Source organism: Electrophorus electricus, chromosome 19, assembly GCF_041902795.1.
Source record: "Electrophorus electricus isolate QZ-2024a chromosome 19, ASM4190279v1, whole genome shotgun sequence".
Classification (NCBI taxonomy): domain Eukaryota; kingdom Metazoa; phylum Chordata; class Actinopteri; order Gymnotiformes; family Gymnotidae; genus Electrophorus; species Electrophorus electricus.
In genome coordinates, this window is record NC_137515.1 from 18391545 (window position 1) to 18418887 (window position 27343).

General features: G+C 39.6%; 2 protein-coding genes and 1 pseudogene across 2 annotated transcripts; all 3 read right to left on the minus strand.

The window, feature by feature from the left end:
* Positions 1 to 2039: 2039 nt before the first annotated feature.
* On the minus strand, positions 2040 to 3464 carry or30bu1 (odorant receptor, family 30, subfamily BU, member 1). The gene is given in 2 exon segments (XM_027022118.3): positions 2040 to 3364; positions 3366 to 3464. Coding segments are annotated over 2 exon segments (990 nt in total). The 3' UTR covers positions 2040 to 2473.
* Positions 3465 to 8586: 5122 nt separating this feature from the next.
* LOC118242845 (olfactory receptor 2AT4-like) lies at positions 8587 to 11198 on the minus strand. Its single transcript, XM_035535751.2, has one exon. The coding sequence runs from the start codon at positions 10232 to 10234 to the stop codon at positions 9245 to 9247; it is 990 nt and encodes a 329-aa protein (XP_035391644.1). The 5' UTR covers positions 10235 to 11198; the 3' UTR covers positions 8587 to 9244.
* Positions 11199 to 23373: 12175 nt separating this feature from the next.
* On the minus strand, positions 23374 to 23924 carry LOC113584902 (olfactory receptor 1500-like; annotated as a pseudogene).
* Positions 23925 to 27343: the final 3419 nt, after the last annotated feature.

A 27343-nucleotide genomic window follows, 5' to 3' on the forward strand; every position in this document is an offset into this window, starting at 1 on the left:
CCTGCAGAGATGCTGAGGTGTCATAGGTAATGGCAAAATGCACCATTGCATTCAAAGAGGTAGCTTCCTGCTTACAGGCTAGCTCTGCCTACAGCTCTGCACGTAGCCCTCCTAGGAATGCGTTGATCAGCGGAGGTTCATTCCATCTAGTTCCTGCAAGCAGGGTATGGAATTCCATGGCGTATTCTGCTGCTGGTTTGATACCCTGCCTCAGGCACAACAGGGCTTGTCCGCAGAGCCTCCCCTGATGGGGGTGATTGAACACAGCCCTTAGTTCTCGAATGAATTCAGGATAATTGTTCATTAAGGATGATGCGCTAGTGACTAGTGCCGTACCGCATTCGCGAAGTTTACCTGTAAGCCTGGAGATCACGACTGACGCCTTAATGTGATCCATAAACCGAGGCTGGTAACCAAAGAAAAGCTTGCATTGTACGATGAACCCTTCACACACTTCCGGGTCTCCTCTGTATACCTCAGGAGTAGCGATCAGTCCCTTTATCCCTTCTGGTATTGGCAAACTGATGGGAGGGTTTGCCAGCTGTTCTGGGCTTGTACCCAGGCGGTGCACGTACTGCCCGAGTACCTGTATCGACGAGCGAATCTCCCCGATCTCCTGCTTCTGCTGGTCCAGAGCCTCCATCTGAACCATCAGCAGGTGAGCCCAGTCTGGGCTACTCGCTTCTTTTCCAGTAGGCTACGCATTCTGTGACATTGGCGGCACAGAAGGAGCGAGAGGTGAACTAGAACTGACGTGCTCTTTATTATTCATGATAATTGCATGTAACAAAGGTGTCTGAGAGTAAACTCTGAAATGTGAGTCTTAATGTCCCTGAAGACCAAGACAGAGAGACTGAAGAGGAGCTTCTTCCCACAGGCCATTCGGGCCCAGAATCAGGGAAACTGATAAACTGTGGGGACCACCACCACCATGTAACTGTAAATATTCAATTGTAAGCTGGAACTATACATTGTGTACATACATTTATACATATCCATATATACATTGTGTATATAAACATATTATACATATATTGTACATACATTATCAATATATTTTGTATATATAAAGATATATATTTCCCTATACACCCCTGTTTTTTTCTCCTCGGTTTGGACAGAGCACTCTCAAACCATTTCACTGCGAGTTATACTGTGTATGACTATGTATGTGACAAATAAACCAAACTTGAACTTGAACATACAGGGCTAGAATGCATGCCAGGTCTTTGTCTACAGGGATATATGCCCACACATGAGAAAGGATATCTTAATGGTCTCAGAAGGAGTAAATGTTATCCCAGGACAAGAGAAAATATATCTAGATTGCATCTAGTTAGTTCAGTTTAAGTGTGTAACTTCAGTGGACAGAAAGGAATACTTTATAGTTACCATGCTGATATCCATAGTATCTGCACTCCCTTCAGTATTTATGACTTTAATGATATGGATCACTTTCAAAACTGTAAAAAAAGGTTCCAAATCCTTTGCACATCTGTTGCCATGATGAAGGGCTTGTGAGTGGAGTTCCAGGACTTGCTGATAAATTTACATCATACATCCACTTTGGAGTCCCTGCTGTAAACATATACTTCTGACAAAAGTGCCAAATCACTAAAAGCTATGAGTAAACAAAAAGTCAAAACACATCAAATTAATTCCATTGCACATCAAATAATGTGCAAACTCGTGCAAACATTTGTTGATTTTAAATGTGCTGTATAAATAAATTTGAATTGACACTCCATTTAGAGTTTATGTCTACCTCCATGACTGATGTTATACCTATTCTGAAATCCTCCTTCTGACATGTGGTTTATTCATATGTTTTTCAGTCAAAAAGTAACAAGTATTTCAGTTCAGAATGAGGATTTTATGACTTGAATGCCTCATTTATGAGTTCATACATTTAAACATTGTCCAAGTGAAAATACATTAAGATAGGTTTTTCATTGTCTCTGCAGAGAGGCAAGAGACTAGCATTAAACAGAGAAGTTACAACAGAGTGTGACAACAGAAGCCACAAAGATTAGCTGGACCTCAGTTTTATTGCTGTTTTATTTCAAGTGTAGATTGAAAAATCATGTAAACCTGTTTATAGGATATATGCCATAAGAGTAAAGAGTAAAAATATAAACAAAGGAATATATGGTGTGGGACACTCGTGGAGATGCATACAACTACTAAGCAGTTACAAGTCACTTTACATGCTTAGATCGAATATCTTTTATAGCTTGGCCTGTGCATACCTTGTTGTGCTTTCTATTTTCATGATATGTAAATTAAAGTGTTTCTTAAGACAGAATGCTTCAGATATACATACATTCTATAAGATAGCATACAAAATTGTGAATTGACAAGGCATACACAATAACATTTCATATTAATGAGGAAAAAATAAACATAGTATTTTCTATTGTTAACATAATTTATGCAAATGTTGAAACCACTGATATCCAAATAGTAATATTTGCTACTTTAAAATTGCTACAATATTCATTTTATGACCTTTCTCCTTTTTCTGAGAACACCACTTCTGCAACAATAGATGGATCTCTTTGGTCCTAAAGTAGTATATGAGTGGGTTCACTAGAGGAGGGAACAACCCATAAAACATAGCGACTGCGATTCTCTGATCTGAATTCATTTTTAAGTTGGATAAATAAGGTGTGAGATAAACAAACATACGTGGAATGTAATAAATGCAAATGATGGACAACTGTGTGGCACATGTGGAGAAAGCTTTTAGCCTGCCCTGGTTGTTTGTAGTTCTGATCACTGACACCCCGATGCTGAAATAGGAGAAAATAATGAAACTGAAAGGTAAAAGTAATACAATTGCACCCACTATAGTCGAAATGCACAATTGCAAAGTTATATCACCACAGGCTAAACTATACAGAGAGATGCCATCACAGTAGCAGTGAATAATTAGATTGGGTCCACAGAACAACATCTGGGCAGTTTGTATTGTGCCAATGCTAGGAGTAATCATGGCTGATGCCCAAGATAGCCCTGATATGAGGGTCATAGTTCGGTTGGTCATCAACACAGGGTATCTAAGTGGAAAGCAAATAGCCAGATATCGATCAAGAGCCATGATCATCATAATCAGGGAGTTCAGTGTCCCAAAATAGTGGATGAACTGTCTTTGCAAAAGACAGACAGAGAAGGAGATAGAGCCATTGTCGAACCAGTAGCGAGATATTATTTTGGGCAACGCCACAGTGCAAAATCCAATGTCAGACAGAGCCAGGCTCAACATAGTGATATACATAGGCTTCTGGAGGCTTGGTGCACTTGTAAACGACACCACCAGAACTGAATTCCCAAATACAGCCAATACATAAATGACAAAAAAAAGTAGTAGCCAGTAAGTTATAATACTCCGGCTGAAGTCCTGGGAAGCCAATGATGAAAAACTCCGTTACAACTGTAAGGGCACTCTGGTTTCCTTGTGACATACTAAAAACATGGGGGAAAAAAGATTAGATTTTAGTTTTAGATGCATTTTAGAATTAATTGTTTTAATTTAGTGTACAAATATTCCACAATGTCTACAATATCATGGACATTAGTTGTACTAGATAAAATCTTTTCACCAGTGTATTCATTCTACTTTAGGTTGATTATGTGTTTAAATCTCATAGACCTCTTGTGGATGAGATGAATGAATGAAAAGTTGACCAAATTGTTAACGTTTGAAAATGTTCGTCATCCAATATCCACCGTATGAATCACAGCTGAGGTTGTTGGGTTATCAGGTCTATAAAGAAACTGAGCAGCTGACTCCTGCCCTCACCACACTCCCTGAGCTCTCAGCACAGACTAAAGAGCCTCCACTCTCTCGTTCAGTCTTTTATAGTGAAGCCTGATATCTCAGGACTAAAGAAAGTGCTTCATCATACTGTTTGTAAAAGTCGCCTTGTTGAGACTATACAATATATCATGTTCCTTTAAAACAGGTGTCTTAATGCTCATAGCTGCCAGACTCATAGGTGAGGATGCAGCTGACCAACAGTATGACAGCCAAAACAATTTTATTTATGATTAAGATGAAGAACATTTGATGGAATGTGTTGATATATTCAGTGAACATATGTGATTATGTGAAGTTTCAAACTAATTTTTGGAGTGTTTTGTCTCCTAATGCCATTTTTTTAGTTGTTTCTCAGGAGTCATGCAATATGGGGAGCCAAAATATGTTTCGCCAAGTCATGTCCAACATGAAAAGGGAACCCCATCAAGGGTATTTATTTGCTCACTTTCTTTATTTAATATTTCTTAAATCTAATTGTCATGGGTGTATAACATGCAGGGGAAAAAAGCAAACCCAAATCTCTAACCATGCCACACGGAACAGACACTACACCACACAGTGCCCTGGGCACGACAACACTGTGCATCCCTGGGTCATGTAGCGTCTGGTTCTTCTTCAGTGGGGCCCTCTTTCACCAACTGAGTAAGAAGGCAAACAGACACTGGCCTGTTTCCTTGATGGGAACCTCAAAGTCAACGCCGCAGTGAGGACTACAGGCACCCCGTTGTCTCAAGGGGGCCCCGCTTGGGCCCCTTGACAATCTGGCACAGAGACAGTTCCCCTGTAGTCGACAGGGCCCCCCGCTCATCAGTGAAGTGTGGACAGCTCCTCCTACGCTGGGATCCTTTAATACATCAGGGTTGTGGAGACATCATTTATTGACTGGGTGCAGAGCTGGTGTCGGTGGGGGTACTGTGCAGCCGGCATTATAGTAAATGGAATATATTACATTACATACAAATTTATTTCAAACTAATGAATGAACAAATGTACCATACTAAAGAAGTTTAGTTCCTCAGTGCACTCCTTTTGTATGCTGAGGAAGTAATAAACTGCTCTGTATTTTGAGAAATCTAGCTACTGTTTTCAAAAACTCTACTTTCACACAAATATTGAGGCCCACTGAGTGCACTGTGTTTGCCTTTCATATCAGCAAACACTTAGCATCGCTACACCAACTTCATCAAAATAATGAGTAACGACTCTGTTCACACGTGCATGTTTCCGCACATATTTTGAAAAACGCATGAAAAATAAAAGTCACGTGAAAAGGACGGGAGAATAATTGGAAGAAGCCAAGAACTTTTGGAAGTGTTTTGCATATTTTCTTGAATCATTAGCAAGTGGCAGAGAGGCTATAAATATGAAAAACTCATGAAAAATAAAAGTCACGTGAAAAATATCAAGGATTTTTTTTTTATTTGAAATTATTTTTATTATAGGTTATCCATTCTGTTTAGTTTTAGTTTTGATAGGTATGCACTTTAAGCTATAAAAATGTTGATTTTTCTAAAATAGAAGCCAGTTAGTAGTTCCTTTTAAGAGACCTGCAAAAGTATTTCTTATCCAATTACTCGATTATTCAATGGTGTAATCAATAGAATACAAAACTACCACAATAATCACATTTGAAATTATAATTTGGAACTTCAAGTTCAAGTTTGGTTTATTCGTCACATACATAGTCATACACAGTATAACTCGTAGTGAAATGGTGGAGAGTGCTCTGTCCAAACTGAGGAAAAGAAAACAGGGGTGCGTAGAGAAATATAGATATTCTCTATATGTGAAATATATATATGCAAAGATAAATATATATATATTCTATGTATGTACAAAATATATTAACAATGTATGTACAATATATGTATATTATGATTATATACACAATGTACAATGTATATGGTTGTGTATATATGTACACAATCTACAGAATGTACAGATCCATTTTGTATAATAACATATCTACAGTTGATGTGTAACAAGGTAATTGAATATAAATATATATATACAGATATACAGTTATGTTACATGGTGGTGGTGGTCCCCACAGTTTATCAGTTTCCCTGATTCAGGGCCCGAATGGCCTGTGGGAAGAAGCTCCTCTTCAGGGAGCGAAAGCGCCTCCCTGACCTCAACAGAGAGAAGAGTCTATTGTTGGGATTGGTGGTGTCCTTCACAATCCTCCTGGCCTTGGTCTGGCACCGCTTGTAGTAGATGGTCTGCAGGTCAGGAAGTTCTGTGTGAGTGATGCGCTCTGCTGAACGCCCTACCCTTTGGAGTGCTTGTCTGTCCTGCTTGTTGCTATTCCCAAACCAGACTGTGATGTTCCCCGTGAGGATGCTCTCGATAGTGCAGGTGTAGAAGTTCCGCAGTACCTTGGAGGGCAGTCTGAAGTCTCTTAGGCGTCTGAGGTGGTAAAGACGCTGACGACCCTTCTTTGCCAGGGAGTTGGTATGGCGGGACCAGGACAGGTCCTGCGAGATGTGAACACCAAGAACCTGAAACTATCTACTCTCTCCACCGTGGTTCCACTGATCCTCACAGGTTGGTAGTGCCGCTCCTGCTTCTTGCTGCAATCCACGATCAGCTCCTTTGCCTTACTGACGTTTAGGAGGAGATTATTTTCCTGGCACCAGTTTTCCAGGTGTTTAATCTCCTCCAGGTAGGCCCTCTCGTCGTTGTCCGAGATCAGGCCCATGACAACGGTGTCGTCAGCAAACTTGACAATGATGGTGGAGCTGGCTGTGCAGTCGTAGGTGTACAGTGAGTAGAGCAGGGGGCTTAGGACACAACCCTGAGGAGCTCCAGTGCTGAGGGTGAGGGTGGATGAGGCGCAGTTGCCCACCCGTACTGATTGTGGTCTGTCTGTTAGGAAGTTGGAGATCCAGTCGCACAGGGATGTATGCAGTCCTAGATCCCCCAACTTAGTAGTGAGTAGGGAGGGGATGATAGTGTTAAATGCTGAACTGTAGTCGACAAATAGCATTTTAACATAATTTCCTCTCCCTTCGTCCAGGTGAGTCAGTGTAGTGTGGAGCAGATGTGCAATTGCATCGTCAGTGGAGCGGTGGAGCGGTTGTGGCGGTATGAGTTAGATAAATTATGAATAAGTTAATAAGTGTGCTCAAACATCTATTTTCATTGATTGTAGGTAAGTGGGTAGGGGTATGTAAATACAATTACCAAATCCCCTACGCTGGAACAGAGTGAATATAATAATATACTTAATAAACTTTAAATGTATAGAAATTTCTTAAAAATAAGTGCTTTCCAGAAAATAGAATTGATAGAGGAATACATACATTGATAGTGTATTACATCCTGAGATCTTTCATATCAGGAATGTATTTGCCAAAATTAAAATGAAAAAAATTATAAATTAAGTGAAGAATACAACCATTTAACGGAAAGACAATTTAAATGATTAGTTTAATAATAGTTAATTTAAAGACAGTTAAAAACTGTATTTCTGCCCATCAAGGAAGCAAAAGCGCATCTACACTAAGAACCAAAGTGCATAGTCCTCATGAGCACGGTAGAAGTGCAGTGACGGCAGAGCAGCTTTAGTTAAAGGCCTTATGAATTAGGAAATTCTTGACTTCCTGTTGATGTCATGGGATGGTCTGAGAAGAATGCACAAATGTGCCACATAACTGGGTTGATTTTTGAATGCTGCATTATAAGAAGTTCAGTCTCACTTCCCTTCTGTATGAGGCACCTTTGTCCTTCATCATCACATATGGGAGACTGCACTGAAAATTACTCATGACCACTCTCTCTATTTGTGCAGTGAACAGTTGACCTCTGGCTGAGGTCATCGTGTGAGACCTCTAATTTTGTGTTGTGGGTGGAGGTGCACTTGTGAAACTGGGAAGCCACCGTTGCTGGAGTCATTCTCACAAGAGTTAGCATTTCCATTTCACTGGCAAACAGGCTATAGTGGGCTTATTGCATCTTCTCTGTCACATACAGGGCTAGAATGCATGCTAGGCCTCGCCTACAGGGATATACGCCCACACATGAGAAAGGACATCTCAGTGGTGTCAGAAGGAGTAAATGTTATCCCAGGACAAGAGAGACCTTATCTAGATTGCATATAGTTAGTTCAGTTTAAGTGTATAACTTAAGTTGACAGAGAGGAATATTTTGTAATTACTGTGCTGAGAGCCATCGTACATTTACATTTACATTTTCATTTACAGCATTTAGCATAGTATCTGCACTCCCTTCAGTATTTATGACTTTAATGATATGGATCACTTTCAAAACTGTAAAAAAGGTTCCAAATCCTTTGCACATCTGTTGGCTTGTGAGTGGAGTTCCAGGACTTGCTGATAAATATACGTCATACATCCACTATGGAGTCCCTGCTGTAAACAGATACTTCTGACAAAAGTGCCAAATCACTAAAAGCTATGAGTAAACAAAAAGTCAAAACACATCAAATTAATTCCATTGCACATCAAATAATGTGCAAACTCATGCAAACATTTGTTGATTTTAAATGTGCTGTATAAATAAATTTGAATTGACACTCCATTTAGAGTTTATGTCTACCTCCATGACTGATGTTATACCTATTCTGAAATCCTCCTTCTGACATGTGGTTTATTCATATGTTTTTCAGTCAAAAAGTAATAAGTAGTTCAGTTCAGAATGAGGATTTTATGACTTGAATGCCTCATTTATGAGTTCATACATTTAAACATTGTCCAAGTGAAAATACATTAAGATAAGTTTTTCATTTAGTCTCTCCCGAGAGGCAAGAGACTAGCATTAAACAGAGAAGTTACAACAGAGTGTGACAACAGAAGCCACAAAGATTAGCTGGACCTCAGTTTTATTGCTGTTTTATTTCAAGTGTAGATTGAAAAATCATGTAAACCTGTTTCTAAGATATATGCCATAAGATTAAAGAGTAAAAATATAAACAAAGGAATATATGGTGTGGGACACTCGTGGAGATGCATACAACTACCAACTAAGCAGTTACAAGTCACTTTATATGCTTAGATCGAATATCTTTTATAGCTTGGCCTGTGCATACCTTGTTGTGCTTTCTATTTTCATGATCTGTAAAAATAGTTTACATTTTACAATTACAATTTTCTTCCTAATAAAAACTTAAATTTCAGATCCAAAAAGAAAAGTAAATGTATTTTTTCAGTTATTTGAGGTTAAAAAAGTGCTTCTTCAGCCAAAATTCTTCAGATATACATACATTCTATAAGATATCATACAAAATTGTGATTTGACAAGCACAATAATATTTTATATTGGTTTAATAAGCGAAATAAGCATAGTAAAAATAAGCATTTATAAAGCAAAAAAACAAGCAAGTATTTTCTATTGTAATTAATTAAAGTATTAAAGTAACATATTCAAATGTTAAAACCACTTTTAACCAAATAGTAATATTTGCTACTTTAAAATTGCTACAATATTCATTTTATGGCCTTTCTCCTTTTTCTGAGAACACCAATTCTGCAGTAATAGATGGATCTCTTTGGTCCTAAAGTAGTATATGAGTGGGTTCACTAGAGGAGGGAAAAACCCATAAAACATAGTGACTGCAATTTTCTCATCTGAATTCATTTTTAAGTTGGGTAAATAAGGTGTGAGATAAACAAAGATACGTGGAATGTAATATAAACAAATGATGGACAACTGTGTGGCACATGTGGAGAAAGCTTTTAGCCTGCCCTGGTTGTTTGTAGTTCTGATCACTGACACCCCGATGCTGAAATAGGAGAAAATAATGAAACTGAAAGGTAAAAGTTGTATAATTGAAGCCACTGTGGTCGAAATGTACATCTGCAAATTTATATCACCACAAGCTAAACTATACAGAGAGATGCCATCACAGTAGCAGTGAATAATTAGATTGGGTCCACAGAACAACATCTGGGCAGTTTGTATTGTGCCAATGCTAGGAATAATCATGGCTGATGCCCAAGATAGCCCTGATATGAGGGTCATAGTTCGGTTGGTCATCAACACAGGGTATCTAAGTGGAAAGCAAACAGCCAGATATCGATCAAGAGCCATGATCATCATAATCAGAGAGTTTAGTGTCCCAAAATAGTGGATGAACTGTCTTTGCAAGAGACAGACAGAGAAGGAGATAGAGCCATTGTCGAACCAGTAGCGAGATATTATTTTGGGCAAAGCCGCAGTGCAAAATCCAATGTCAGACAGAGCCAGGCTCAACATAGTGATATACATAGGCTTCTGGAGGCTTGGTGCACTTGTAAATGACACCACCAGAACTGAATTCTCCAATACAGCCAATACAAAAATGACAAAAAAAGTAGTAGCCAGTAAGTTATAATACTCCGGCTGAAGTCCTGGGAAGCCAACGATGAAAAACTCCGTTACAACTGTAAGGGCACTCTGGTTTCCTTGTGACATACTAAAAACATCAGACAAATTGATTTTAGTTTTAGATGCATTTTAGATTTCATTGTTTTAATTTAATTTACAAATATACTACAATGTCTACAATATCATGGACATTAGTTGTACTAGATAAACCATTTTATCGAGTGAATTCAACATTCATTGGTGATTGCACTGTACAAAGTACTACTTTATGCTGATTACGGGTTTAAATCTCATAGACCTCTATTGTGGATGAGATGAATGAATGAAAAGTTGACCAAACTGTTAACGTTTGAAAATGTTCGTCATCCAATATCCACCGTATGGATCACAGCTGAGGTTGTTGGGTTATCAGGTCTATAAAGAAACTGAGCAGCTGACTCCTGCCCTCACCACACTCCCTGAACTCTCAGCAGACTAAAGAGCCTGCACTCTCTCGTTCAGTCTTTTATAGTGAAGCCCGATATCTCAGGAAAAGAGAGCCCTCATCTAAGTAGACCGCATCTAGGTAGTTCAGTTTAAGTGTGGAACTTAAGTGGACAAAGAGCAGTAGTTTAAAGCAGCAAAATAAGGCAACACATTTTTGGAAGACTATTGAAACGATTACAGGATCACTTGGAAGTAACTTGACTATTTATCACTACGCTTTTTATAAATTTGTTTAGATTCTATATAGCAAGCCTCTTATTGTACATTTGACTTTAGTATATATCATAAACATGTATTAGAGAGCTGGCATGCATTTCTACAATGACCATTTGATGACCATAATAACACAAAGGTGGTTCAGTGAATGAGGCAAAGCATGCACCACCTGAGAGGTGCATGGCAATAAATCAAAACAGAGAACACATGTAACAGAATATGAAACATAAATAAAATGCCATGTGCAATGCCACCACCGTCCAACGGAGGCTACCAGTAGGGGGAGCACTATCACATATCCCTCACCAAACACCATAGCGGTGATAAAGCAAAGAGAGGGAGCGGCAGAATACAGCAGGCACAGTGCACACCCTGGGCTCAGAGATGCTTGCACCTGCAAAGCAAAGCATAATATTTTTACCTGAGCAGCCCTCCAGACCAATCAGCTTGCCCACATTTACATTTATGGTAAGCACCTTAACCACTGAGCAACCACTGCCCATATAGCAGTCAGGGGTGGACCAGTCAGCCCCTGGAGAGCAGGGCTCAGGGGCCCATTAGCACACCCCAAATAATTCCAGGGGGACCCCTCTTCCTGGATTTGGGGCAATTCCTGATACCAAGAACCCAATCCCAGTGGAAGTTACTGAAGGCTCTGGCTTTGAGAACCATCTGTGCCTTGTGCTTCACAAATTTATTTGTTTGTTGTTTTTAGAGCAAGATCACCTTTTATTTCTGTCCCCTGAAAATAGTGTGACAGCATCAATTCCCATCCAATGCCCAAGAACAATCTAAAATATATTTAGTATATCTTATATTACAAATGATGTACTAAAGGTTGTTCATATGCTAAAGATCATTCATAATGTGATTATAAAATATCTTGCACAAAACTAAGTTTGCAGTGTGTTTCTTACATCTCAACAAGTCATACGTCCCATGACTGCAATGGAATGTGCGATCCAGTGTTTGGACAATAGCTTGTAGAGGGGACAAATGAGAATAGCCAAAATCATTCAAAGACTCCTTGCTTGTACCATCTACATGAGATGCCATCATCCCATGTAATGCTGTGCATATATGCAAAGCTATAAACTTAGTGTTAATCAGACACTAATCAGACCCTAATCAGACCCCTGAAGCAGCTACAGAGACCTGTAGCACCAACCATGCAAACTAGAACAACAACCCTGTGATCTAGAGGAGCTTAGCATTTCAACACCATGGCCTACTTACATTTACATTTATATTAATGGAATTTAGCAAACGCTCTTATCCAGAGTGACTTACAAAAGTGCTTTGTCATCTACTTCACCCATGGATGCTAAAGACTCCTAAAGACAGCAAGAAGTAGTGCTGGTATAAAGAAACTTTTAGCTATAAGCAAAGCCTGCTCCAGTCTTCTCACAGAGGTTTCTCAGCCTGTCAGCGTTGAGTCACCAGTGCCACATCATACAGCAGACAATACTGTTTCATTGCATTCCAATCCTCTGTTTTTAGAGGACTCAGATGTGTGAGATTAAAACTCTCTGTCTTGTAAATGGAACTGGCTGTCATATCAGCATAAAAATTATTTAAATTTTGCTATCGCAAACCTTTACTGCAGAATTTTTGTGCATGTAGGTATTAACAATCAGAAATCCTGAAATAGGACTTTATTCAATTTATTCAAAGTTTTTAACCCTTGCTCTACCCAACTGCACATATTGGGTCCATGATGCACATATTGGTCCAACAAACAGTATACCAGAGAATTTAAGGAAGCGCCACGCCTATACACATGTGATCAGAATTGACGTTCTATGTAATAGCTGTTGGCATGGCCATAAAAAAAGTGAAATAATGTATGATTTGTATAATTTAATTAATGTGCAGTATACTAAAGGCAAGAAATATAGCTCAAAGCAGTCATATGTTCTGTTTACATCTGTTGTACTGAATGTCTGATAGCTGCCTAATAAGTAATTCACTGTGGGTCAACTAATGGAAAATTTGCTGTGGGTCAACTTCAAAATTTGGTATTTGTTACTTTATGGTGAATGTTTTGTATCTTGGTGCATTACTGCTCATCAAAGCAGCTTCTTGATAGCTTTAACTGGTTGTTTGGTAATAATAGGAATAATAAGAAGAATAAATACTGCTAATACTACTACTGGTGGTGGTGGTATTGCCCCTATTGCAGCAGACCATAACTGTCACCTGCCCTAGCTTGACTCCTCTCACACTCCTTCGTTCTGCTTACTGATCACCGGCCACACCCTTTTCCACCTGTTCCCCATTTACCTGCCCTATTTAAACTGCCTTCTTCTCCCCTAATCATAATATCTTCAGCTGTCTCCTCAATATGAGTGGTGTCACGAGCGCCCCTCCCTGGCATCGCAGTTCCCATGGTGATGCCCTCTTTTTTTATTTTCTTCCGCGTTTTGGTTTGATTAGTTAGAGTATTTAAGCCCTGTGTTTTGTCACCCTGGATGTCAGTTATTTTTGTCCATTCAGCTATCTTGCTGTTCTGTGTTCTAGTCTATGTTCGCTTTATTAGACGGGTTCCATACGTTGTGTGTCTTGTCCTGGTTTATGTTTTTTTGTGTTTGTGCCCCTTTGCACATATGTCCATCTTCTTGCTTCATTTCGTGCCTGCCAGCAAGTATTACAGAATAACCGAACCCAGGAAGGATGCAGCAGAGGGATTTAGCCGACATTGTTAAGGAGCCAATTGAATTCCTCGTGTTACCAGATCGGACTTCCAAGGAGAAACGCCTCAGGCAGCTAGCAACCACTCTAGACTTGTTTTAATGAGAGATATTTCTGGGTTTGGAGAGAGCCTGATCAGCTGCTGACTATATACAGAAAGGGTCCGTAGTGGACCATCTCTGCCCACCCTCCTGAAGAACTCCTTTCCCCAGAGACTGTGAGTATCAAGGTTAAGCCCAGCCAGGAAAGTCACAAAAAACAAAAATCTAAGGGCCAGCCTGTGTCTGCTCCTGTGATGTTGGTTTCCTCTGTCTCCCTGTTGGAGATCCTGTCCCTCAGCTCAAGACACTGGCCTCCGGTAGGGAGGCATCCAAGTATTTTTGGTCTCAAGGCCCATCAGGCCTACCCTATAAACCATGTGGGGAGGACTATGGGTCTGAGGGACCCAAAGTACAAAGGCTGCTCTTTCTGTGTGTTGCCCCGCTAACCAGACTCCAGATCTGCCTCCAGACCCTGGCATGGAATGTGCTGGCCAGCCTCTAGATCCCTGCATGGAACACGCTGGCCAGCCTCCAGACCCTGGCACGCTTAGGGATGCCCAGTCCACATCTGGCATGCTTGTGCCTCCAGACCTGCCGGTCTTGGTGTGTAATCCATTTGTCTCCCCATCTGGAAGCATCCCGTTCACAAAGCCAGTGCGACGAATCCAAACAACGTGCTGCTAGCCTCTTAAGCCTTTTCTGGTCCTTAGTACAATCGGATAATTCCAGGTAAGTAGTAACCTTCTCTATTAACTTGACTAAATCCCTCCGCTATGTCCTTATGTGGTCGGATAATATGTAATGCAGGCAGGCAGGCACGGAATGAGGTAAGTGCAGATGGGTACAAGTGCACACCGATTTTAATGAAAAAAGAGTACAATCTAAACCGAGGCATACAAACCAAAAATGAGATTACATGAAATGCAGAACAGGCAATGTGGGGAGAATCAATAATTAAATATAGACCAAAGCAAAACATGTAGCTTACAAATTAGCCAACAAAACTATGAGGGAAATATAGGGCTTAAAGACACCGGTTAATAAGACTAATCAAGAAACAGCTGAGGATAATGACAGATGGGGAAAACCAAATGAGGGGTGGAACCAACCAACTAAAACAAAACCAAGAAAACCAAAACAAAAGTTACGTGTAGGCACCATTGTGGGAACTGTGACAGCCCCTTTGATTTCATTAAAGGCTGGTTGCCATTTCATCCTGTCTCTTTGGTCATTCATGATAATAATTAAATATACAAACTAACATACTGACATAATGCCTTTTTTGTATTACCATGTGATATGCAGTAGAAAGGCACCAAATGCCTTCTGCAAATGCTTGCCAAATACAGTTTTACTAGTTTAACTAAAAGATGAGAAACCCCATGGTCCAGACTCACACAGGTTCTCAAAGTTTTCAAACACATTTTGCAATAGCTGTGACTAACAACCTGAAAGACTTATATTTGATGATAAGGTTATGTCTAGCTATCAAGGTAGTCAAATATGAGTGATCTGATATAGCTCAAGAGGTTATTGGAAACTTATATGTAATGAGTCTTAACTAGGTTCACATGTACAAATGGATGTACATAAGGAGTGGGTAACAAATGTGTAAACCTCACAATGTTCAACTTTGATAATGGGTAGCTAGGTGAAGGAATGCAAGGTATTGATGCACAAGTCTCATTGTTATTACCATCTTATTGCATTTTGCACACATATTTTAGTAATATCAGGTGGTCTATCTTCACCTAAAACCTTAATGCAGTAATGGAATACATTATTGAAGGTCCAAATATTTGCTCGTTGTCAGCCTTTCTTTTCACACACAAGCCCCTCTGTTTTTGCTAGAGGTTCTAGACTCGAGTACTCAATTGCTGTGCTCTGTGGCCATGCTGCCCAGTACCTGAAGAAGTGGCAGCATTTGCAAAAATAGCTGTTAGGGTATTCATTCATATCAGATCCAGAGAACATAGAACCCTTGAACTCCTTGCCTGATGTCCGGTCTGTTTCTGGATACAATACACCAAATTGTTGTTCTTGTCCTCAAATACCTCCATGGACTATTTATTATTCTATCTATTCTATTCTATTATTCTATCTATTCTATTCTATTATTCTATCTATTCTATTCTATCATTCTATCTATTCTATTCTATTATTCTATCTATTCTATTCTATCATTCTATCTATTCTATTCTATCATTCTATCTATTCTATTCCATCATTCTATCTATTCTATTCTATCCTCTTTTATGCACTCTGTGTTCTCTCTGCTGATTGAGCTTTTACTGTTGCAGGCCTAAAATTCTGCAACACTACACCCCTATACTTGGAGTGGACTTCCCTTTCCCTGCTTAAAACACAACTGACAACTCATCTCTTTCAGATTGCTTTCTCTATTATAACAACTCTTGGCTATAAACTGTTTTACATAGTGGACTCTCATTTATTTTAAAATATATAATACTTTTTTTCTGATATTTTTCTTAATTTTGTTTTTCTTTTGCATTTTATTTTAAAATATAATACCCTATTTTACAGACATTTATATGCATTGACATGCAATTTTAGGAGGCTAGTATTCTGGACACAAACAAGGATTAAAACTAATCTGAACTGTCAGGAGGGAATCTTATTTTGAACCATTGTTTAAAGATTATTACAGTTTCTCTTTACTAAGTGTGTACGGTCTCTCAGGGTGCATATCCTGACATGTGGCCCTTTGGGTCTGTTGGGCATCCTTGGAGAATCAATTAAGAGCATACTGCATGTGCTTAGAGACGCTGCAAACAAGCGTGCTTTCTCCAGTAGCCATTCTCATGAGTCATGTTTAGTGAACATGTACCAGTGTACATGTTTTGTACCTTGTTTTGTTTTGGGGGTTTTTGTTTTTTTTTGGGGGGGGGGGTTGTTTGACCTGGAATGATGTAACACATCTGCCCAATGCTTCCATACATATGCCCCTAATTTAAAGCACTGATTTTTCAGAAAACATAATGAATTAGATAATAAATATGTATGGAATAGCAAAGTGATGCATAATAGTTGACATGAACTGGCACACTTCTTGAACAATGCATCAAAATTCAATATAAAAAGAAAAGCACAACTTGAGCAACTATGCAATATGGGCAGTAGCAGATGCAATCCATAACACCATTCATCAGCAGAGTCTTTGTTCTGACAAGTTTCAGGTCTTTAGTTGTATTTATTACCCACTGAGATTAATCACATCTCTCTCTCTCTCATTCAATCTTCTGTACTTAGAATTTTTAATTAGGTTAATAGATTTTGTATTTAATTATTCTTTGGGGAAATGGATATGGGGTGTTTGAAATATTTTCCTTGCCCCAAGGAATTAGGAGTCATGAGGCCAGAATACTGAAACATGTTTCTATTGTAGAGAACTCACAGTCCAGTTCATTCCCAGTCTAACTTGACATTTCAGACATACAGGTTAATGATTTGTGTTTGTTGTAAAACTGTCCAGTGTGTCAAGAAGTATGTGCTCCAATTGAAAACTGGTTTGAAAACAGAGTTAGATAAGTGCAGTTGTTATTAGTCATGTCAGGACTATGCAACTTACAGATGAAGGGAAACTTAAACTCAGCAAAAGCATATTTGATTAGTTATATGAGTGAGTGAACACTGCTAAATCAAACAAAAATTAAAAGGAAAAGTGAGGGGACCTATGCACACCTCCTTTGTTCATTGTAAGCACCACGTCTGAGCACTGGGTTTCATTGTAAATGAAAATATTCAGTCAGCTCGTTGATTGGTAATTACTTGTAATACATTTGCTAATGTATGTTCTTTATGAATCGAAGGCTATAGACACATTATACACATGATACACAAATCCCAACCTGCAGTGTAATTTAAATGGAAAATTAACTGGAATGGTGCAGAATGTTAACTTTGTTTTCAACAAATATGACTTTTTTGCAGCAATTTTATAGTTCTAATGGGACTGGAGGGTCCTATGCCCCACACTTACAATGTTTTTGTTGTTTCGTTTCAAACAGTGTTTTTAATAAATGTGCTGTGGAGAAAATGTAAAACATTAAGCAATCCTACATACGTAAGTATCTTTACAGCACAATTGCTTAAAGCAGCATATGCTTTCCCATCCAGCCAGAGAAGAATGCATTTTCCAGCTTAGTGGTAGGTCCTCCAAAGGCCTGGTAGATCTGGACATCTACAATATGCATAATGTCATGAGCTAGAACAGGTAGGTACGAAGAGAGCAGATGCCCTGTTTTGAACAGAGGAAATGAGAATATCATAGAAAAGTGAAAGAGAATTTGTTTGTTCCCATCTAGACTCCATCTAAAGTAGCCTATTTATATATTATTTGCAAAATACAATATTCAGACAGAGCTTTTAGAAAAAGTAAACTAATTCAAAGGCAACTACTGTTCTGAAAACATATTTTAATGTATTTCTGTATTTTGTTATGTCTTGTTCCTTGTACAGTGCAAGACCTTCTCGAGTATCGATACAGGGTTTTTTTAGCTGCATGTTTGTTAACTACATTCACAATGAGTTCTGTTTTTTTGCCCTTGCAATGTGCTTTGTTATGTTTCACTGATGTGCTCCCAAGATATCGGTCAAAAGGTGGATCGTTCAAACAGGAGTGTGTAATTAGGTACAATAGCACATTATTGTGCACCCACATCACTAATGAGCTGAGAGACAGGTGACACAAATCTCTCAAGTGTTGTTTCCATATGCGTGTCTCAGTGGAATCATCACAACAAAGAAAGTCTAATTAGCATAGTTAAATAAGAAGTTCCTCTTTGGCAAGAGTTGTAGGTCTAATATGTGTGTGGTTGTCATTCTCTTTAAGCACGGTCCCAAAAGAAGTTAGTTGGTGCAATTTGTATACTAGTTATACATATTACTACCTTTGTTTTAGAAAATGCTACTAATGACAATTTAGCAATCTTACTTTTAATATGACATGTTTACATGTTGTTGCTAATATCATAGATTTATTTTTTACAGCCCAAGCTTTTTAAGGGTGTAGACGCTAAATAAAGTACTGTACTGTAGTGTCAGCAGAGGAGATGCATTGAAAATGTCTTCACCAGAAGACATTTCTGCTTGAAGAACACTATTTATTGCAATAGCAATGTCTTCTCAACAGCAGCAAATCACAGAAAGGGAACTACTCTAGTGGGGAAGGTTTAACTAACAAAAAAGCACATTACAAGTCAAGTCTGTGAAGACACACAGCATTCTGGGAGACCTCCCCTCGCTCCACTCCATCTGGCCCACTGCCATGGGCCTGTGCCAGATGGTCCAGTACAAACCTTTTCCTTGCAATGAAGTGTGCGCAGTTTCCACACATTCTTCAGCTCATATTGTAGGAGTGGTCATCAGAAAAAACATGGTGTTGTGCATTATGTTACTACACATAGTGTAGAAACTTTTCTTCTTCCACAAATATATTCTTAACACGTTAATACAAAATACAGTGGCTTTTTTAATTATCTGCAGCATTTTGTAAAGATTTACAGAACTAACATAAAAAATGTATGGTAGTTCACAAAACATCCTTAAAAAAAATCAGCTTTATTGTGTATTCAAAAAATTGCAAATGGTTGTTGAGCTTCATAAATCAGGCAATGACAGTAAAACATGCATTTTGAATATTAGAATTTAAGATGACTAGATATATGAAGAATTTATTTGCATTTTGGCTGAAAAGTACAGAGAGAATAAATATTTTTTTAAAAGAACAGCATTTCTTCCAAGTGTCCATTTCTTTGAAGAAGATACCTCCATTTCACCAAGCAATTACAAATTTTGACAGGGAAATTCTCTACCTCACAAATCCAAGCATCTGGAGTTATAGGAACTTGGACTAAGTGTTGATCAGATTGTCACCATAACAGGGGTTTTTTTTACATAAAAAATTATTTATTTCAATATAAAATGTAATGGAGAGACAGAGTACCCTGACCTGTTCTGTGAAGTGTGGTGATATGTGAATTTGTCTGCTATGCTTCCAAAAGGCCTATGAATATCAATAAAATACCAGTACATTTTAGATCAAGCCTGAGGGCAAGGGAAATTAAGTGCACAACGGTTTGGAGGGGATGTAGAGATATTCTGCATAGAGGAATGTAGTTGCCTTCCTGTTTGTTTGGGTGTTTTTTGTTGTGTTTTGTTGTTGTTGTTGTTGTTTGTTTGTTTGTTTAGATTATTGCTACTGGAGCTTGAATAGTTCTTGAAAGTTCTTGTTGTCTGCCAAAGAAACCTAAAAGGTGTTCTCAGCTTTCAGAACACCGTTGCTGAAAAATTGTTACAGTGTGGGAGTGTTGGTAACAGAACACCGACTGTGGGCTCAGCAGAGTAGCAGGCTGAACATACACGCATTGTCAGGCCAGTGGAATGGACGGATGGAACGTCCATCATGAGTACAACTGACATAAATGAGCAATGGGTCCACATTGGAACCAAAGCCAAATGGCCTGCTACATACAGGTCTGTATTCTAGTCTTCCACCCTTGCTAGTGATCATCTAATACTGATGCTAATGATAAAGTTAACACTACTGCTCAGAGACCGTAGCATTTGTCTCTGGAACTTTGCTGGAGGGCTGTTGTCAATGTCGCCAGGTCATCACGCTGCTACAACAGCAGATCCACGAGTATCCTGTAGTGCTTTCCCCTCCAGTACCAGACACATCATCATTGCGATGACAGTCACTGTCCAGCTGTGATGCCAAGCAACCACCTGCATCTGTGCAGAGTAGAGGCGTGCTAGGCGGATATTCGCCATCTCTCTTTCGCCAGGCACCAGCCGGGCGCCGTTGCTTAGCAGTGCTCAGTTCTGCATCTTCCCCAGCCAGTCGTTTTACTCTCAGCTGGCTGGACCCTTCAGACAGCGCTTGGTAACCCCTTCATCCCGACTGCTCCTTCTTCACCATCCACTCTCAATTTCTTTGATGCGCCACTCAATTTTGTCTAACTTGGCGGCCACATCCCACGTCTGACACCAGTGTAGCATCGGCACACAAGGGTCAAAGAATGCCATTTCTGCTCGAAGGAAAAAGTTTTTTTATTTACCACTGTTCCCTTAACTAGAGTACAAACAGAAACAAAACTCACAGGGTGAAATGCATATACCACACAAAGAAGGTTAGATAACTTTAGCACACTAGCTAACAAAAGCAGATGCAACAGATTAACTAATAACTCATGCACATGCCAAAAACTAAGTGAAACTTTAAACCAGTTTATATCCTGGGAGTCTGTGTTGTCCTGGTCTTTCCAATTCTCCTGGCCAGTGGCAGCTGCCACAATATGTTAGTCAACAGCAATGTCTACAATAAAGATTTGTTTTTCTACAGTAATCTAAAATCTTATAATACTAAATGGATACAATTTGCTAAAGGATTATGGCATCTGTATATATTATTTTGAGGGTGGTTAAGCCTTTGTCCATCTCAAAATAATAAATACAGATGTTGTCTTTTAAAACATGATGTCCAAGAGGAGGAGTGGGGACCTGTCTGCTGATGGGCTCAGGTCAAACATACTTTATATAAGGTTATATATAATGCTAATAAATATACATATAACATTTATCATGAATGTACATCAGTGGGGGGTTGTTGTTGTTGTTGTTGTTGTTGTTGTTGTTGTTTGCTTTGTCTTGTTTTTTAAAGTTCAATATGTACAAAAGAGGTTGGACCAAAAATTGTAACACATTTTTAATAATTCAATCCATAGTAAAAATGTAATAAATAATACAAAATTATTATTGTAATATAACTCAATATGTATAAACACATACTCATAGTTTATTTACCTTTTATGATGTTGGGCATAGGTAATGTGAAATAGGAATGATATGCACATTTTATATCACTAAATATTGCAAAGTAACTTTTGAATGACATGTTCATTCTGGATAACTCACATAACTGTGAATAGCTCACATTCTCTAAAGAACTGGGTCTGTTGGTTAAAGTGATTTGTATATATTGCATCTATGGTGTACAATATTTATACAAGCTTTTTTTGCCAACCAGTGCTAATGTTCCACATAGACTAGAAAGAGTTAATATTTGATGGTAGTTTACAACAAGTGATTGCAATGGACTTGTACCTGGCTTGTTTTTGATTCACATATGAAATTTGTGAATGGCAGAATATGGCAATGGCGAATTTATTTCAGTATGAGATGTGGGACTGTTTATGCTTTGACAACACTTTTTAAAATATCAAGCTTTTTTTTCCAAATAAAAATGTGGGGTGTTATTTGATACAATGTATACATAAGGCAAAAAGGTGAACTGCCTGGTAAATATACACAATGTTATGTTTGGAGAAACAATGCACTGCATACCACAGTGAGAAAGCTCAGGTTAATCAATAAATGCCCTGCCATGATTTTCAGCCATGTGATTTCAGTACATCGAACTGCAGGCTTGAGCTAGAGATCAAACCCTGGTCATAGTGCAGAAGACTTTTACTTTGTAAGTTTGAAGTAATCAACTTTGCCTGGACTCTACAGCTTAATATTATAGAGGGACAAATGAATTACTATTTGTATCAGGAAAAACTACTGTACAGGGTCGCATCAGTGCATTTGATTTAAAACTCTAAAGAGTTTGGGTTATATAAAATTAAATTAAATTAAAATAAAGAAATAAAATAAATAAAAACATTTATTATTATGACAGATTAAATTTTAAGTGCTATTTATGCATAAATCTGAATAATCCCAAAAGCTTTCATAATTGTTCACAGAAAGATTTTCAGTCTTTCTGTAAGGGTTGGCACCAGGCCAAGGCCCCCTCCGGCCACCAGAGGGAGGCCTTGAGTCAAATAGGCTACTAATCAGGCTTAACACCCAACAGCTGGGCTAAACTTTATATAAGCCCAGTGACCCAGTCATTCAGAGCTGGGTTTCTGCTAAAGTTTTGAGCCAAGCTCCTAGCCGGTAACTCTGGGTATTGAGGTCTGTGAGCCCTTGTGCTATGCCTCTTTTCTGTTCTGCAAGGGTGTCAGTGTTTTGACACGTCCCCTCCCTTCTCCAGTTTTCCCCTCTCGAGTCTGTCTCTCTCCCGAGGCTTCCCTTAGCCATTCTAGTTCCTCCCCATTTTCTGGTTTTATTTGGGAAGTTTTAGTTTGGTTTTCCCCAGTGTATCGGGGTTGCCATTTCTTCCCGTGGCGACCTTTGTTCTCCCTTTTTCCACGCTCAGCGTGGTGTTTAGTTTTTTCCTTTTATTTCACTTGATCCAAGCTCTAACTGTTCTGCGCATGGGCACACCATTGTTAGAGCATGGTTGCTCACCCAGTAGGCTATTGGCATGCTGACCTGGGTTCAAGCCCACTTCACAGTTTCATCATAAAATAGTGTTGATGAATTTTGTTCAATTTGATATACAATTATTCTGTGTGATTAGATTATTTTCCATTTATGAACATGATAAAACAAAGGGTTCTGTAACATAAATTCAGGTATAGATGTATTTTAACCTGACCTGTTGATTAATGTATTTTTATCACAAACCTGCCTGTGCAGACTGATCCTAGGTAACACCTCACCCTTTGCCTGTGTGTAGAGTTTTTTAATTGCCTGCATGGCCTCCTATGTTTTTAAAGTGATGGGGTTTAACATGGGTGGAATAGTCTGTGTCACTCACTACAATGATATGTGATGTGCAGGTTTTTATGGCTTTGGTTCACTCAGAACCATGTGTGATCTTCAGCAGGGCATTACCAATGCAAACATAAGAGACAATTATTAATAACACTGGAAAGCAAGCCACTAAAACAAAAAAATATATGCCAAGATATGATTTATAGATGTATCATTAAAGGCCAGTGCAAAGGTAGGGCCATGGTCACAGAAGTAACTATCAAAAGTAGTAGATTTACAGAAAGACAGGCGGGTAATCAGAGCTACAAGAAATGCAATCATAGTTCCAGAGAAAATCCACATAACACCAATGATCAGAGTCATTGCTGTTTTGGAGACGATGACATAATACCTTAAAGGAAAACAAACAGCAACCACCCTGTCAAAGGCCAAAACAAGCAGAGTAAGAGACTATAAAGTCATAAAGATTAGAACAAAAAATGTTAGCCAGACATGCTTCATAAGATATGTATTGATTCTCACAAAGGAAACTATCCACCATCTTTGGAATGAGAGCAGAGCTTCCACACAGATCAGAGAAGGCCAAGTTAAAGATTGCTATATATTCCTGTATGGAGAGTGCGTGCTAAGTAGATGGTGTCCATTATAAAAGAATTTCCTAAAACAACCACAGCATAGACAAAGCACAGTAATACATAGTAGTATTTTGCATTTGGCATGCTGTAAAATCCATTGATATAAAAAGTAGAAGGTCCAATAAATGTTGCATTTGCAGTCAAAGCTGACACCAGGGAAGTCATGTCAGGAGTTTTATATAACCTCTGGGACAGTTCACATAGTCATTTATGGTGCATTGCTTTAAAGTATCATAACAATTAGGTTACTTGTGATATCAATAATGCATATTGGACAAAAATAGAGGAGTGATAAACTGAGGCATACCACATTTTGCAGCTGAGAGAACATTTCAACATTGCCTAAAGTCATCATACATTTATACTCTTTATGTGGTGATGTCAGTGACTGACGCGCACCTCCAGAAAAAAAGGAGTTGCAGTCATCCAAAAGCAATGTTGCATTCATAATACATTTGTTCAACTTATTGCCTAAATGTTTTATTTCTCTGTGCTTTTCAAGATAGTCCCAGATTTATTTATTTTTTTGTAGGGTAGGAAATGTATGCCACTTTATTTGCAGTGTTTAGCCTTGAAGACAATGCCTTGCATATAGTACAGTCCTTGCACACAGGATTTATAGTCCCAATATTAATGTACTTTCACATCTTCATAAAAAAAAATCAAACTGACGATTCATTGCCTAGTTGCAGTATTTGCTTTTCATTAAAAAATTCCTATACCTACCATTCACTGACCAGATGTCATGCCTTCCGCAAGGACACCGTCTACTGTGGACTATGTTCTCAGTCCCCAGATTATTAGTTTCACCTGCGTCTTGTTTTCCTTATGTTTCCCTATATAAGGCCTGGTTTTACTGCATGCTACTCCGTCTGTGTTCCCTGAGAGTGACGGAAGACTTTGCCTGGTATGGAGTCAGCAGGTAAGGGTCTGTTACCAGGCACGTTAGCTGCTCAAGGCCAACTACTAAGCCAGTGTCATCAGTGTCTGGAATCCTTGGGCAATATGGTGGAAGAGCTTACAAGGCAAACGCAACAACTCGCTGTTCAGTCACTGAGTTGACGCATCGTCTAGCGATGCTAACTACCAGTGAGGTGAGAGCTCCCAGCATTGTCACATTCCCTCCACCCGCTAATAACAGTTCTCCCATTCCTCGTGCCTTTCCTGACAAGTACAACGGCAATCCAACAGGCTGTAAGGAAATCCTATTACAGTGCTCTTTGCGTTTTGCACATCAACCTCCGTGAACAGACTCTGTCCACATTTCCCTCATTAAATCTTTGTTGAGAAGGAAAAGTTATACTGGGCTTACGCCGTGTGGACATAGGGTGGAGAGGTCACAAGAGAACATAATCTCCTCATAAATCAATTTCGGGCTGTTTTCGACCACCCTTCAGAGGGCAGAGCTAGTGGTGAGATTCTGTTCAGTTTACGGCAAGGTTCTCGTATTGCTGCAGCTTCATCTCAGCTCATTCAAGAGAAGACAGATACCGACTTGTGGTGTGTGTGTGTGTGTGTGTGTGTGTGTATTGTGTAGAGTCAAGGCACATTCTTTGCGACTGTTCTTCTCATAAATGCCGAGTGGACTCACATAATGGGCGTCCTGAGGAAACTTCACACATCTTAACGAGTCCATGCTAGAAGCTATTCAACCATCTCTCAGCTTCCAGCTCATAACTGCACCAAAACAGCTCCACGTAAACTTCAGATAAAATAAGCCTCTTCCTTTCTATGATGTCCAAAAGTATTGGCTATTAAATAATTAAAATATCCATGACTGTACCAGTTTCACTAAACAGTGAAACAGTGTCACACGCATGCACAACACTTTATCTCTCTTAGAATGCGCAAGCTATGTTTTGCTGTGCACACGGCTGTAGCTGACTAAGTGAGTAACCAAATAAGGCAAGTGAGGCATCTACCTTTTCGTGTGTGTCCTGTATTTGTTGAAACAGCTGCCAATTACACCGATTGCACCTGGAAAACACTTGTGCAGTAATTTGATAGCCCCCCACCCGCTTTCTCCCTAACACATTGGTGCTCAATAGGTGTGAATTAGTGTTCCTAATGGGACTACAGAGGAAAAACATATCTGGACAACTATCACAACTATCAGACACCCTGGATTGGCTATACAAACGCAATGCTACTGGGTGGGGAGAGAACCGAATCCGATCCATCACAGCTGATGCGGTGGCCCTGTTATTCATGTATGGCAAGGGTAAGTGTTTTTGTACCCAGCTTCTAAATGGTCTCTATTCCCTTATGTCAGAGACAGTTTAGGCTAAGCCCAAAGGAAAGAAGCGTAGAAAGAAATCTAAGGTTTTGCTCCTGAGTTGACGGTGTCTTCTGTTCCTCTAATGGAATCCCAGCCTGATCCTGCCCCTCAGCCAAACATCCTGACTGCTGAGATGGAGGCATCCATGTATTTCTTGGGGTGGTTCTATTTACTTGCATTGGGCCCTCAAGGCCCAGCAGGCCTGCCCAATAGAACATGTGGGGGGGGGACTAGGGGCCTGAGGGACTGCACATGAGCTTCTCTTTCTCAGTGTTCCCCTGTGCTACATGCTCCAGACCCTGTTGTGGAATGCAACGGCCAGTCTCTGGACTACGGGGATGCTCAGGCTGTGTCCGGCATGATCTGGGATGCTCAGGCCACACCCGGTGAACTCAGGTCTCCAGTACAGTAGGACATGCCTTTAGGAGCAGCCACTCCCATGGACACGCTGTTGATCGACGCTGCTCCCCTAGACCCGTCGCCTGCCACAGCTGTACCTCTGGACCCGTGGACATCCTCCAGACCTCCGGGACCCGTTGTCAAGGAAGGACGCTGCCCAGCCTGTTCCAGTACCTGTTCCCAGCATGAAGGACACTGCCCAGCCTGTTCCTGTTCCTGTTCCTGGCATGGTGGATGCTGCCCTGCCTTTTCCTGTCTCCAGCGTGGAGTATGCCACTCTACCTGTCCCGGTACCTTGTAACAGGTCTGTCCTCATGCCTTGTACCAAGCTTGTCCCCATGCCTCATACCAGGCCTGTCTCCGCAGGGTCTGTCTCCATGTAGGTCTAGGTTCCCTTCTAAGACCTTTGCATATTTTTTGTGGACTATGTCTGTGGACTACCCATATTCACTATTAAACTGCATTCACAATACTGCATGTGACTCTGTCTCTGTTTTGTCGCAACATCACACTGACATTGTTTCTTGGTCTGCCTTTTGTAGACAAAACTGCCTTCATATGCTGAATTTAGTTATCAGCAGAGGTTTTCAGTAAAAGGAAAGGTGCTGACCTACTTCCTTACTGTCCTTATGACTGCGCTATAGATCTAATAGAAGGTGTTACACCTCCTCATGTACATCCATACCACCTTTCCTTGGCAGAAAACGAAACCAATGGAAGGATTAGAGCAAGGATACATTCATCCCTCAAAATTCCCAGCTGCAGTAAGATTATTCTTCATCTCTAAGTATGATGGTCTACACCCTCGTATTGATTATCGAGGCCA

Coding starts and splice junctions, on each gene's coding strand:
- LOC118242845 (XM_035535751.2), bottom strand. CDS start 10,234: ATGTCACAAGGAAACCAGAGTGCCCTTACAGTTGTAACGGAGTTTTTC.